The sequence below is a fragment of the Capricornis sumatraensis genome, chromosome 15, assembly GCF_032405125.1.
Source record: "Capricornis sumatraensis isolate serow.1 chromosome 15, serow.2, whole genome shotgun sequence".
Taxonomy (NCBI): domain Eukaryota; kingdom Metazoa; phylum Chordata; class Mammalia; order Artiodactyla; family Bovidae; genus Capricornis; species Capricornis sumatraensis.
Window position 1 is genome coordinate 77,312,339 of NC_091083.1, and position 13,988 is coordinate 77,326,326.

General features: G+C 41.0%; 1 protein-coding gene across 1 annotated transcript in view; it reads right to left on the bottom strand.

Annotated features, from left to right (window-relative positions):
• LOC138091190 (trophoblast Kunitz domain protein 1-like) overlaps positions 1-13,988 on the bottom strand; it is a 31,848-nt gene that overhangs the window by 6,216 nt on the left and 11,644 nt on the right. Inside the window, exon 9 of the mRNA XM_068986827.1 lies at positions 10,151-10,278. Within this exon, the coding sequence (XP_068842928.1) occupies positions 10,151-10,278 (128 nt within the window). The remainder of the gene's footprint in view (positions 1-10,150; positions 10,279-13,988) is intronic.

Genomic DNA, 13,988 nt, shown 5'->3' on the forward strand with positions numbered 1-13,988 from the left:
GAGATTGAAATGGCGTTTCATGTGACTCCTGCATTTCAGGCAGATACTTTACCCCTGAGCCACAGGGAAGTCCTAACAAGACCCTCAGTTCAGTTCAGTCACTCAGTCGTGTCTGACTTTTTGTAACCCCATGGACTACAGCACGCCAGACCTCCCTGACCATTACCAACTCCCGGAGTTCACCCAAACTCATGTCCATTGAGTCGGTGATGCCACCCAACCATCTCATCCTCTGTTGTCCCCTTCTCCTCCTGCCCTCAATCTTTCCCAGCATCAGAGTCTTTTCAAATGAGTCAGCTCTTTGCATCAGGTGGCCAAAGTATTCGAGTTTCAGCTTCAACATCAGTCCTTCCAATGATCATTGAGGACTAATCTCCTTTAAGATGGACTGGTTGGATCTCCTTGTAGTCCAAGGGACTCTCAAGAGTCTTCTCCAATACCACAGCTCAAAAGCATCAATTCTACAGCACTCAGCTGTCTTTATAGTCCAACTCTCACATCCATACATGACTACTAGAAAGACCATACCTTGACTAGACGGATCTTTGTTGACAAACTAATGTCTCTGCTTTTTAATATGCTGTCTAGGTTGGTCATAACTTTCCTTTGAAGAAGTAAGCGTCTTTTTGTTTCATGGCTGAGTCACTATCTGCAGTGATTTTGGAGCCCAAAAAATAAAGTCTGCCACAATTCCCACTGTTTTTCCATCTAGTTGCCATAAAGTGATGGGACCAGATGCCATGATTGTTGTTTTCTGAATGTTGAGCTATAAGCCAACTTTTTCACTCTCCCCTTTCAATTGTATCAAGAGGCTCTTTACATTTTGTTCACTTTCTGCCATAAGGGTGGTGTCATCTGCATATCTGAGGTTATTGATGTTTTTCCCAGAAATCTTGATTCCAGCTTATGCATCATCCAGCCCAGCATTTCTTATGATGTACTCTGCATAGAAGTTAAATAAGCACGGTGACAATATATGACCCTGCAGTACTCCTTTCCCTATTTGGAACCAGTCTGCTGTTCCATGTCCAGTTCTAACTGTTGCTTCTTGACCTATATACAGGTTTCTCAAGAGGCAGGTCAGGTGGTCTGGTATTCCCATCTCTTTCAGAATTTGCCACAGTTTATTGTGATCCACACAGTTAAAGGCTTTGGCATAGTCAATAAAGCAGAAATAGATGTTTTTCTGGAGCTCTCTTTCTTTTTTCGATGATCCAGGGGTTGTTGGCAATTTTATCTCTGGTTCCTCTGCCTTTTCTAAATCCAGCTTGAACATCTGGAATCTCACAGTTCACGTAATATTGAGGCCTGGCTTGGAGTATTTGAGCACTACCTTGCTAGTGTGTGAAATGAGTGCAATTATGCAGTAGTCTGAGCATTTTTTGGCATTGCCTTTCTTAGGGATTGGAATGAAACCTGACCTTTTACAATCCTGTGGTCACTGCTGAGTTTTCCCAAATTTGCTGGCATATTGAGTGCAACTTTCAGAGCATCATCTTTTAGGATTTGAAATAGCTCAGCTGGAATTCCCTCACCTCCACTAGCTTTGTTCATAGTGATGCTTCCTAAGGCCCCCTTGACTTCACATTCCAGGATGTCTGGCTCTAGGTGTGTGATTACATCATCCAGATTATCTGGGATAAGAGATACATATTAAGAATATTCTTCATATGTTGATCATGATTGGAGCTGGACAATGGTCCATGGGTTTATAATATTTTCTGTACATGTGTTTGGTTGAAAGCTTCCACTATTATAAAGAAAATGTGAAGGCATCATAATTTAATGAAGAAAGGCATGGAAGAAAACCCATCATTGTGTTCACTTTGTTTAGGTTATTGGCACTGGAATAAAGAAATATTGAGGGAATACTGATACTGTGACCTATCTGTGAAAATGAAAGTCACTCAGTTGTATCCGACTCTTTGCAACCCCATGGACTATACAGTCCATGGAATTCTCCAGGCCACAGTACCAGAATGGGTAGCCATTCCCTTCTCCAGGGGATCTTCCCAAGCCAGAGATCAAACCCAGATCTTGCACATTGCAGGTGAATTTTTTACCAGCTGAGCCACCAGAAGCCATCAGAAATACTAATTTAGTATTCTTCCTGTTCCTGGACCAGAGCTCCTAAAACCACTGGATTTCCTAAGAGATGACAGCACCAAGGGAACATTTTATCATGTGAGTGAGGTGACAAACAAAGCCTCAATCGAAGCTTAGAGTGGATGTTGGTTGCCTGGATAACCAACACCTGATTAGGGGATGGAGTTTTAACTTCCACCTTCACCTTTTCCCTGCCCCCATACCTCAAAGAGAGGTGAGGGTTTGAAAGGTAAACCCATCACAAATCCCTAAAGATTTAATGAATTGTGATTTGTGATAAAGCCTCTACAGAAACCTCAACAGAGCATGTTATCCATGGTATTCTAAGGAACTGAGATCAATCCAGGCAAAAATTTGGGTATACTCCATTATGGCTCACTTGGACCAGTGCAAAAGCCTTGCCAGAGGCCTCTGACTCTGCCTTTGCCCCCTAGAGACCACTCTCCACACTGCAGCCACAAGAATCCTGTTTCATGTGAATTCTATCCGTGAGTCTCATGACCAATTCCTCATTGCCTGAGAGTCAGATTCTGATTTTTAAAGTTTTACAAAGCTCTTCATGATCTGTCCCCGTGGGCTCTCTGTCTCATCCCTTTCCATTCTCCTTCCCCTCAACCCACTCAGTCCCAGATACCCTGGGCCTGTCTGCTGCTCAATCACACCAGGGACAATTTTGAGAGCCTCTCTTCAAGGCCTCCTTATCACAGAGCATTTCCCTGGCCCTTGCTGGCTTCCTTTATCCCCACCATTCTCCCTCTTCACAACACTCATCATGACCTGGTATATGATTTTCCCTTGTCTTTATTGTGTGTCTCCCTCCTAGAAGGATATTATTTTACTATATATATATATATATATATATATATATATATATATATATATATATATATATATATATATATATATTAAACAGCGGTTTCCCTACACAAAACACTATGCTTTCAGAACCAAAAGGATACATTTTGATAAATATTTCTAGGTCAATGACTCTCCTATTTTATACTCATGCTAAGTGCCTTGTCATTGAAGAAAGTGGATAGAGTAAAATTCTTGTTAGTCCCTATGATGATGAGGCCTGTTTCTAAAATTATGAATGTAACTGTCTTTAAAAGAAAATGAAATAAAGTCTGATAGGGGAGCAAGAGGAAGGGCATTGTGTCTTGAGTAATATCATAGCAGCCTGGAAAAAGCAGTCTTGGCCCCATGAACAAACTCAAGAAAGTAATGCCTTTCTTGCTCAACCTGCAGTTGCCTCTGGAGAGAAGGGGCTCATCTGACACTCAACTCTCTGATTTATTTCATAACAGAGAAATGATCATTATTTGACACATATTTATTTTTGGAAGTGTTGTGAGGAAATGTAGGTATGTTGACAAATCTTTCAGACTAAAACATTTGGTGGAAAACACACATCCCTGACAACAAATGTGTGAATTCTTTGTACTCATGACTGGTAATTCTTTCTAAAAACTCTAAAAACATGGACTTCCTGCTCTCATGAAAAAAACTGCAGATAGAATTGTCCCAGGACACAGAGCATGTAGGTAATATGATCAAGACAAGACAAACACAGTCTGTCACAATCTATTTAAATAAGTACCCAATTCTGCCAGGAATTCTGAAAGTGCCAAGAAGTGGTCAGGTTTTGTTTTGTTTTTTTAATTGGAGACTAATTACTTTACAATATTGTAGTGTTTTTTGCCATGCATTGACATGAATCAGCCATGGGTGTACATGTGTTTCCCATCCTGAATCCTCCTCCTAACTGCCTCCCCATCCCATCCCTCAGGGTCATCCCAGTACAACATCCCTGATCGCCCTGTCTCATGTATTGAACCTGGACTGGTGATCTATTTCACATATGGTAATATATATGTTTTAATGCTATTCTCTCAAATCATCTCACCCTTGCCTTCTCCCACAGAATCCAAAAGTCTGTTCTTTATATCTGTGTTTCTTTTGCTGTCTCATATATAGGGTCATCGTTCAGTTCAGTTCAGTTCAGTTCAGTCGCTCAGTCGCGTCCGATTCTTTGCGACCCCATGAATCACAGCATGCCAGGCCTCCCTGTCCATCACCAACTCCCGGAGTTCACTCAGACTCATTTCCATTTAATCGGTGATGCCATCCAGCCATCTCATCCTCTGTCGTCCCCTTCTCCTCCTGCCCCCAATCCCTCCCAGCATCAGGGTCTTTTCCTGTGAGTCAACTCTTCACATGAGGTGGCCAAAGTATTGGAGTTTCAGCTTTAGCATCAGTCCTTCCAATGAGCACCCAGGACTGATCTCCTTTAGGATGGACTAGTTGGACCTCCTTGCAGTCCAAAGGACTCTCAAGAGTCTTCTCCAACACTGCAGTTCAAAAGCATCAATTCTTCAGTGCTCAGCTTTCTTTACAGTCCAACTCTCACATCCATACATGACCACTGGAAAAACCATAGCCTTGACTAGACAGACCTTTGTTGGCAAAGTAATGTCTCTGCTTTTGAATATGCTATCTAGGTTGGTCATAACTTTCCTTTCAAGGAGTCAGAGTCTTTTAATTTCATGGCTGCAATCAACATCTGCAGTGATTTTGGAGCCCCCAAAATAAAGTCTGACACTGTTTCCACTGTTTCCCCATCTATTTCCCATGAAGTGATGGGACCAGATGCCATGATCTTCATTTTCCGAATGTTGAGCTTTAAGCCAACTTTTTCACTCTCCTCTTTCATCGTTACCATTTGCTAAATTCCATATATATGCATTAATATACTGTACTGGTGGCTTTCTTTTTGACTTACATCACTCTGTATAATAGGCTCAAGTTTCATCCACCTCATTAGGACTGATTCAAATGCGTTCTTTTTATTTGCTGAATATATGTACCACGGCCTTTTTATCCATTTGTCTGCCAATGGGCATTTAGATTGCTTCCATATCTTAGCTATTGTAAACAGTGCTCTGATGAACATTGGGGTAGATGTGTCACTTTCAACTCTGGTTTCCTCTGTGTGTATGCCCAGCAATGGGATTTCTGGGTCATATGGCAGTTCTATTTCCAGGTTATAAGGAATATTTGCACTGTTTTCCATAGTGGCTGTACAAGTTTGCATTCCCACCAACAGTGTAAGAGGGTTCCCTTTCCTCTGCACCTTCTCCAGCATTTATTGTTTGTAAAATTTTTGATAGCAGCCATTCTGACTGGTGTGAGATGGTAACTCATTGTGGATTTGATTGCATTTCTCTGATAATGAGTGATATTGACCATCTTTTCATGTGTTTGTTAGCCATCTGTGTGACTTCTGTGGAGAAATGTCTGTTTAGCTCTTCAGCCCATTTTTTGATTGGGTCGTTTATTTTTCTGGTATTGAGCTTCATGAGATGCTTGTATATTTTTGAGATTAATTCTTTGTCAGTTGCTTCATTTGTTATTATTTTCTTCAATCCTGAAGGCTGTCTTTTCACCTTGCTTAGAGTTTTTTCATTGCGCAAAAGCTTTTAAGTTTAATTAGGTCCCATTTGTTTATCTTTGCTTTTATTGCCATCTCTCTGGGAGGTTGAACATAAAGGATCCTGCTGTGATTTATGTCAGAGAGGGTTTTGCTTATGTTTTCTTCTTGGAGTTTTATAATTTATGGTCTTACATTTAGATCTGTAGACAATTTTGAGCTTATTTTTGTGTATGGTGTTAGAAAGTGTTCTAGTTTCATTCTTTTACAAGTGGTTGACCAGTTTTCCCAGCACCACTTGTTAAAGAGATTGTCTTTTCTCCATTGTATATTCTTGCCTCCTCTGTCAAAGATTAGGTGTCCATATGTGCCTGGATTTATCTCCAGGCTTTCTATTTTGTTCCAGGGATCTATATTTCTGTCTTTGTGCCAGTGCCATACTGTCTTGATGACTGTAACTTTGCAGTATAGTCTGAAGTCAGGCAGGTTGATTCCTCCCATTCCATTCTTCTTTCTCAAGATTGTTTTGGCTGTTTGAGGTTTTTTGCATTTCCATACAAATTGTGAAATCATTTGTTCTAGTTCTCTGAAAAATACCATTGGTTGCTTGATAGGGATTGCATTGAATCTATAGATTGCTTTGGAAAGTATACTCATTTCCACTATACTGATTCTTCCAGTCCATGAACATGGTATATTTCTCCGTCTATTTCTGTCATCTTTGATTTCTTTCATCAGTGTTTTATAGTTTTCTACATATAGGTCTTTTGTTTCTTTAGGTAGATTTATTCCTAAGTATTTTATTTTTTTCGTTGTGTTGGTGAATGGAATTGTTTCCTTAATTTCTCTTTCTGTTTTCTCATTGTTAGTGTATAGGAATGCAAGGACTTCTGTGTGTTAATTTTCTATCTTGCATATTTGCAATATTCATTGACTAGCTCTAGTAATTTTCTGGTGGTATCTTTAGAGTTTTCTATGTAGAGGACAATGTCATCTGCAAACTGAGAGTTTTACTTCATCTTTTCCAATCTGAATTCCTTTCATTTCCTTTTCTTCTCTGATTGCTGTGGCTAAAACTACCAGAACTATGTTGAATAGTAATGATAAGAGTGGGCACCCTTGTCTCATTCCTGACTTTAGGGGAAATGTTTCCAATTTTTCACCATTGAGGATAATGTTTGCTGTGGGTTTATCATATATGGCTTTTATTATGTTGATGTATATTCCTTCTATGCGTGTTTTCTGGAGGGTTTTTTTTTTTATCATAAATGGGTATTGAATTTTGTCAAACACTTTCTCTGCACCTATTGAGATAATCATATGGTTTTTAATCTTTCAATTTGTTAATGTGGTGTATCACATTAATTGGTTTGCCAATATTGAAGAATCCTTGCATCCCTAGGATAAACCCCACTTGGTCATGAAGTACGATCTTTTTAAATGTTGTTGGATTCTGTTTGCTAGAATTTTGTGAAGGATTTTTGCATCTATATTCATCAATGATATTGGCCTGTAGTTTTCTTTTGTGTGTGTGTGGCATCTTTGTATGATTTTGGTATTAGGGTGATGGTGGCCTCATAGAATGAGTTTGGCAGTTTACCTTCCTATGCAATATTCTGGAAGAGTTTGAGTAGGATAGGTGTTAACTCTTCTCTAAATTTTTGGTAAATTTCAGCTGTGAATCCATCTGGTCCTGGGCTTTTGTTGGTTGGAAGATTTTTTTTATTACAGTTTCAATTTTGGTGCTTGTGATGGGTCTGTTAAGATTTTCTATTTCTTCCTGGTTCAGTTTTGGAAGGTTATACTCTTCTAAGAATTCTTCCATTTCTTCCTAGTAATTCATTTTATTGGCATATAGTTCCTGACAGTAGTCTCTTATGATCTTTTGTATGTCTGTGTTGTCTGTTGTGATTTTTCCGTTTTCATTTCTAATATTGTTGATTTGATTCTTCTCCTTTTCTTTCTTTTTGAGTCTACCTAACTGTGTGTCATGAAATTAAGACGCTTACTCCTTGGAAGAAAAGTTATGACCAACCTAGATAGCATATTCAAAAGCAGAGACATTACTTTGCCGACTAAGGTCCGTCTAGTCAAGGCTATGGTTTTTCCAGTAGTCATGTATGGATGTGAGAGTTGGACTGTGAAGAAGGCTGAGAACTTTAGAATTGATGCTTTTGAACTGTGATGTTGGAGAAGACTCTTGAGAGTCCCCTGAACTGCAAGGAGATCCAACCAGTCCATTCTGAAGGAGATCAACCCTGGGTGTTCTTTGGAAGGAATGATGCTAAAGCTGAAACTCCAATACTTTGGCCACCTCATGTGAAGAGTTGACTCATTGGAAAAGACTCTGATGCTGGGAGGGATTAGGGGCAGGAGGATAAGGGGACGACAGAGGATGAGATGGCTGGATGGCATCATGGACTCGATGGACGCGAGTCTGAGTGAACTCCGGGAGGTGGTGATGGACAGGGAGGCCTGGTGTGCTACGATTCATGGGGTCGCAAAGAGTAGGACACGACTGAGTGACTGAACTGAACTGAACTGAACTGTGTGTCTATTTTATTTATCTTCTCAAAGAACCAGTTTTTAGTTTTGTTGATTTCTGCTATAGTCTCCATTGTCTCTTTTTCAATTATTTCTGCTCTAATTTTTATGATTTCTTTCCTTCTACTAACCCTGGGATACCTCATTTCTTCTTTTTCTAGTTGTTTTAGATGTGGTTAGGTTATGTATTTGATTTTTCTCTTCTTTCTTGAGGTAAGCTTGGATTGCTATGAACCTTCCTCTTAGCACTACTTTTACTGAATCCCATAGGTTTTGGGGTCTCATATTTTCATTTTCATTCATTTATATGGATATGTTGATTTATTTTCAGTGACTTCCCTGGTGGCTCAGACAGTAAATCGTCTGTCTACAATGCAGGAGACCCAGGTTCGATTCTTGGGTCAGGAAGATCCCCTGGAGAAAGAAATGGCAATCCATTCCAGTACTAGTGCCTGGAAAATCCCATGGACAGAGGAGCCTGGTAGGCTACAGTCCAAGGGGTTGCAAAGAGCTACAATTGAGTGGCTTCACATTTATTTTCTGATTTCTTTCGTGATTTGTTGGTTATTCTGAAGCATGTTGTTTAGCCTCCATATGTTTGTATTTTTAATAGTTTTTTTTTTCCTGTAGTTCATATCTAATCTTACTGCATTGTGATCAGAAAATATGCTTGAAATGATTTCAATTTTTTTTGAATTTACTAAGGCTAGATTTATGGCCCAGGATGTGATTTATCCTGAATAATATCCTGTGTGCACTTGAGAAAAAAGTGAAATTCATTGTTTTGGAGTGAAATGTCCTATAGATATCAATTAGGTCTAACTGGTCCATTGCATCCTTTAAAATTTGTGTTCCCTTGTCAATTTTCTGTTGAGTTGATCTATCCGTAGGTGTGCATGGGGTATTAAAGTCTCACACTATTATTGTGTTACTGTTAATTTCCCCTTTCATCAGTTCAGTCAGTTCAGTCGCTCAGTTGTGTCCGACTCTTTGCAACCCCATGAATCACAACACGTCAGGCCTCTCTGTCCATCACCATCTCCCAGAGTTCACTCAGACTCATGTCCATCGAGTCCATGATGCCATCCAGCCATCTCATCCTCTGTCGTCCCCTTCTCCTCCTGCCCCCAATCCCTCCCATCATCAGAGTCTTTTCCAATGAGTCAACTCTTCACATGAGGTGGCCAAAGTACTGGAGTTTCAGCTTTAGCATCATTCCTTTGAAAGAAATCCCAGGGTTGATCTCCTTCAGAATGGACTGGTTGGATCTCCTTGCAGTCCAAGGGTCTCTCAAGACTTGTTATCATTTGCCTTACATATGCAGTGCTCCTAAGTTGGGTGCATATATATTTATAATTGTTATATCTTCTTGGAATGAGCCTTTGATCGTTATGTGGTTTCCTTCTTTGTCTCTTTTCATGTCCTTTATTTTAAAGTCTATTTTATCTTATATGAGTATGGCTACTCCTGCTCTTAGTTGGTCACCATTTGCATGAAATATTGTTTTCCAGCCCTTCACTTTCGGTCTGTATGTGTTTCTTGTTTGGAGGTGAGTCTCCTGTAGGTGGGTCTCTTTTTTTGCATCCATTCAGTCAGTCTTTGTCTTTTGTTTGGGGCATTCAACCCATTTATATTTAAGGTAATTATTGATAAGTATGATCCTGTTGCCATTTAGTTGGTTGTTTTGGGTTTAAGTTAGAAACACTTTCTGTGTTTCCTGTCTAGAGAAGATCCTTTAACATTTGTTGAAGAGCTGGTTTGGTGGTATTGACTTCACTCAGCTTTTGCTTGTCTGTAAAGCTTTTGATTTCTCTTTCATATTTGAATGAGATCCTTAATGGGTATAGTATACTGGGATGTAGATTTTTCTCTTTCATCACTTTAAGTATGTCCCGCCATTCCCTTCTAGCCTGAAGAGTTTCTATTGAAAGATCAGCTGTTATCCTTATGGGAATCCCCTTGTGTGTTATTTGTTGTTTTTATTTTGCTACTTTTAATATTTGCTCTTTGTGTTTGATCTTCATGAATTTGATTAATATGTATCTTGAGGTGTTCCAGCTTGGCTTTAACCTGTTTGGAACTCTTGATTCGTTGGACTTGAGTGGCCTTTTCTTTCCCCATTGTACGGAAGTTTTCAACTATTATATCCTCAAGTATTTTCTCACACTCATTCTTTTTGTCTTCTTCTTCTGGGACTCCTATGATTTAAATGTTGGGGCATTTAACATTGTCCCAGATATCTCTTGAGGTTGTTCTCATTTCTTTTAATTCATTTTTCTTTTTTCCTTTCTGCTTCATTTATTTCCTCCATTCTATCTTCCACCTCACTTTTCCTATCTTCTGCTTCAGTTATTCTACTGTTGGTTCTCTCAGAGCAGTTTTTATCTCAGTTATTGCATTATTAATTATTGATTGACTTTTTTATTTCTTCTAGGTCCTTGTTAAACATGTCTTTTGTCTTCTCAATCCTTGTCTCTAGTCTATATATCTTTAACTCCACTTTGTTTTCAAGATTTTGGATCATCTTCCCTATCATTATTCTGAATTCTTTTTCAGGTAGACTCCCTATCTCCTCCTCTTTTGTTTGGTTTGGTTATCATGTTCCTTTACCTGCTGAATATTTCTCTGCCTTGTCATTTTGTTTAGATTGCTGTGTTTGGGGTGGCCTTTCTGTATGCTGGAAGTTTGTGGTTCCTCTTTATTGTGGAGGTTGCTCCCTGTGGCTGGGGTTGGACTATTGGCTTGTCAAGGTTTCCTGGATAGGGAGGCTTGAGGCGGTGTTCTGGTGGGCGGAGCTGAATCTCTCCTTTCTGGAGTGCAATGAAGTGTCCAGTAGTGAGTTTTTAGATGTCTATGAGTTTGGTGTAACCTTGGGCAGCCCGTATTTTAATGCACAGGGCTATGTTCCTGCGTTTCTGGAGAATTAGTGTGGTATGTACTGCTCTGGAACATGTTGGCTCTTGGATGGAGCTTGATTTCAGTGTAGGTATGGAGGCTTTTGGATGAGCTCTTGTCAATTAATGTTCTTTGGAGCCAGGAGTTTTCTGGGGTTCTCAAGTTTTGTATTTAAGCTTCTTGCCTCAGACTTTTTGTCTTATTCTTACAGTAGCCTCAATACTTCTCCATCCATACAGCACAGACAATATTCTCCACAGTGAGGGACACCCAGAGAGATTCAGAGTTACATGGAGGAGAGAGAAGGGAGCAGGGAAAGAGAGTTGACCAGAAGGACAAGAGAGGGACTCAAAAGGGGAGCAACCAATCTAGGCAGTAATCAGTTATTTAAGTGTTCTCCACAGCCCTCAACACCCAAAGAGATTCACAGAGTTCAGTAGAGAAGAGAAGGGAGAGGGAAGAGATAGAGGTGACATGGGGGAGAAAAGGGAGATTCAAAAGAGGAGAGAGCAATCAAGCCAAGAATCACACCCCTAAGTAAAAATGGGTACTGAAGATTAGATTCTTAATGGTAGAAAATTGATAACAAATACCAAAAACAAGACATTAAAAATCCAGAGCAGAGGTTAGACCCCAAAGATGCGATATTAAAAATACAAAACAAAACAAAAAATACCAAAAAAGTCAATCGCAAAAATTATAAAATATATGTATATGAAATTTGCTTTAAAAATAGGGTATTTTTTTGCAAGGTAGTAGTAGGTTATAACGGAGAAGGCAATGGCACCCCATTCCAGTACTCTTGCCTGGAAAATCCTATGGACAGAGGAGCCTGGTAGGCTGCAGTCCATGGGGTCACTAAGAGCAGGCATGACTGAGCGACTTCACTTTCGCTTTTCACTTTCATGCATTGGAGAAGGAAATGGCAGCCCACTCCAGTATTCTTGCCTGGAGAATCCCAGAGACAGAGGAGCCTAGTGTGCTGCCATCTATGGGGTCACACAGAGTTGGACACGACTGAAGCAACTTGGCAGCAGCAGCAGCAGTAGGTTATAAAAAGGAAAATTAAAGGAGTAATAAAAAACAAAAATAAAAAATTGTTTTAAATCAAAAAATGATAATAGTAAAAATATATTTAGGAATTTCTCTGGAGCGGTAAAGGGCAGTGTGGGGTCAGTTCAGTTTCAGATAGTTCCCTGTTCCAGCTTATACTTCTTCTCAAGGTCTATACACCGCTTCCAATGCTTAGTCAATGCTAACTACAGGGTTTTAATCTGTTGCACCGGTCACTTCCAAAGCGGTTTCCTCTTCTTTGTTTATTTTGGCTTCCTCTGTTTGCAAGTCTCTTCAATGTCTAATTTCCTCCCTAGCACAAAAGGGCGAAGGTGGTCACTTATTTAGGTTCACTTGTTCAGTTGTGCTGTGGGGAGGGAGGAACACTGCAAACAAATATCACTGGTTTGTGTAGGGAGTGCTTGCAGTGTATGGACCACACTTGGTTTGCCCCAGCTCATGGCTTGTGTGCCTTCCCAGTCTACTCTGCTCAGGCTCCTGGTGGTTCTGCAGGGGAACTATCCAAAGTGGGCCCTGGGTTTTGTGCACTTCCCAGGTCTAAGCTGCTCAGGTTCAGGTTCTCAGGTACTCCACAAAGGCACAGACTCGGTTGGGCATGCGTTCTGTGCCCTTCCCAGGTCTGAGGAGCTCAGGAGACCAGGTGCTTGGTGAGTGCACTGTCCCAGGTGGGTTGCATGTCTTAATCACCTCCCCAGTCCAAGCCTCTTGGTTTCCCAGATGTGCTGCAAAGCACTGTCTAAGGCATGCCCTGTGTCTCCTCTGGGGAGCTGATATCAGGCTTCGACCTTCTTGGCATATGTCAACTGTCCAGGATCCCAGGAAGACTTGGTTAGCAACTGGGAGCCTGCTCACAGTTAGGTGGAGGATGCCATCTCTGGGGCAGAGATTGCCCCTTGCCTTCTGGCTCTGGCTAGTGCCCACCTGCCTCTCTGCCTCTGGCAGGGGGATGGGCTGGTCCATTCCCGGTTAGCTCTCCTTTGGTATTCACTCAATCTTTTGTTCTGTGAGCTGGCCAGGCTGCGCCTTAGGTTAGAGTTTTTCATGGGAAAGTTCTCTCTCTCTCTCTCTCTCTCTCTTTTTTTTTTCTTTCTCTTTCTCTGGCTATCCCAAAGTTTCGGTTGGGATCACATTAGCTCCCTCATATTGTCCTCAGAGCATTCAGGCCTGGTCCTTAGCCTAAGCATACAACTCGTGCCTCCCTGCTCAGCCCCCGCTCTCTGGTGGCAGACACAGGCATCTGGATTATTTCTTCACTGGGACTTGCCATTAGCCGCCTATTCTGTATGTGTGTGTGTGTGTGTATGTGTGTGTGTGTGTGTTTCTTCTTCCAGTTATGTTATCCTCTGAAATTACAAAACTCCTCCACAGACCCTCTGGTGAGAGGGTTTCCTGGTGTTTGGAAACTTCTCCTCCATGACTCCCTCCCTGGGATGGGTCTTCATACCTAACACTTTTGTCTCTCTTTTTGTCTCTTATATTTTGTTCTACCTCCTTTCGAAGAGAATGGGCTGCCTTTCTGGGTGCCTGGTGTCCTCTGCCAGCATTCTAAAGTTGTTTTGTGGAAGTTGCTCAGCAGTAAAATTATCTTTTGATGAATTTGTGTGGAGAAATTGGTTCTGAGTTCTATTCCTCTGCCATCTTAGGACTGCCACACCCCCCATGGTGAGGGATTTTGAGTACTCGGCTCAACATAATATAGTCCCCAGTGGCTGTGGCCCAGACACAAATGGTAGAAAAGAGAGAATCTGAGTTTGTCCCAGACACCAAATAAGTGGGATCTCTACCAACAGGAACCAGTTCCCCCACACCAACTGGGCATCCAGAAGTCAATTCACTTCTGACGCTAAATCCTCAGAGGTGACCCTGTACCCACAGGGTGAGGACTCCATCTCTGAGAACTGCCCATAGTTCAGGAGTTGATCTCGAGCCCTGGGGTCAT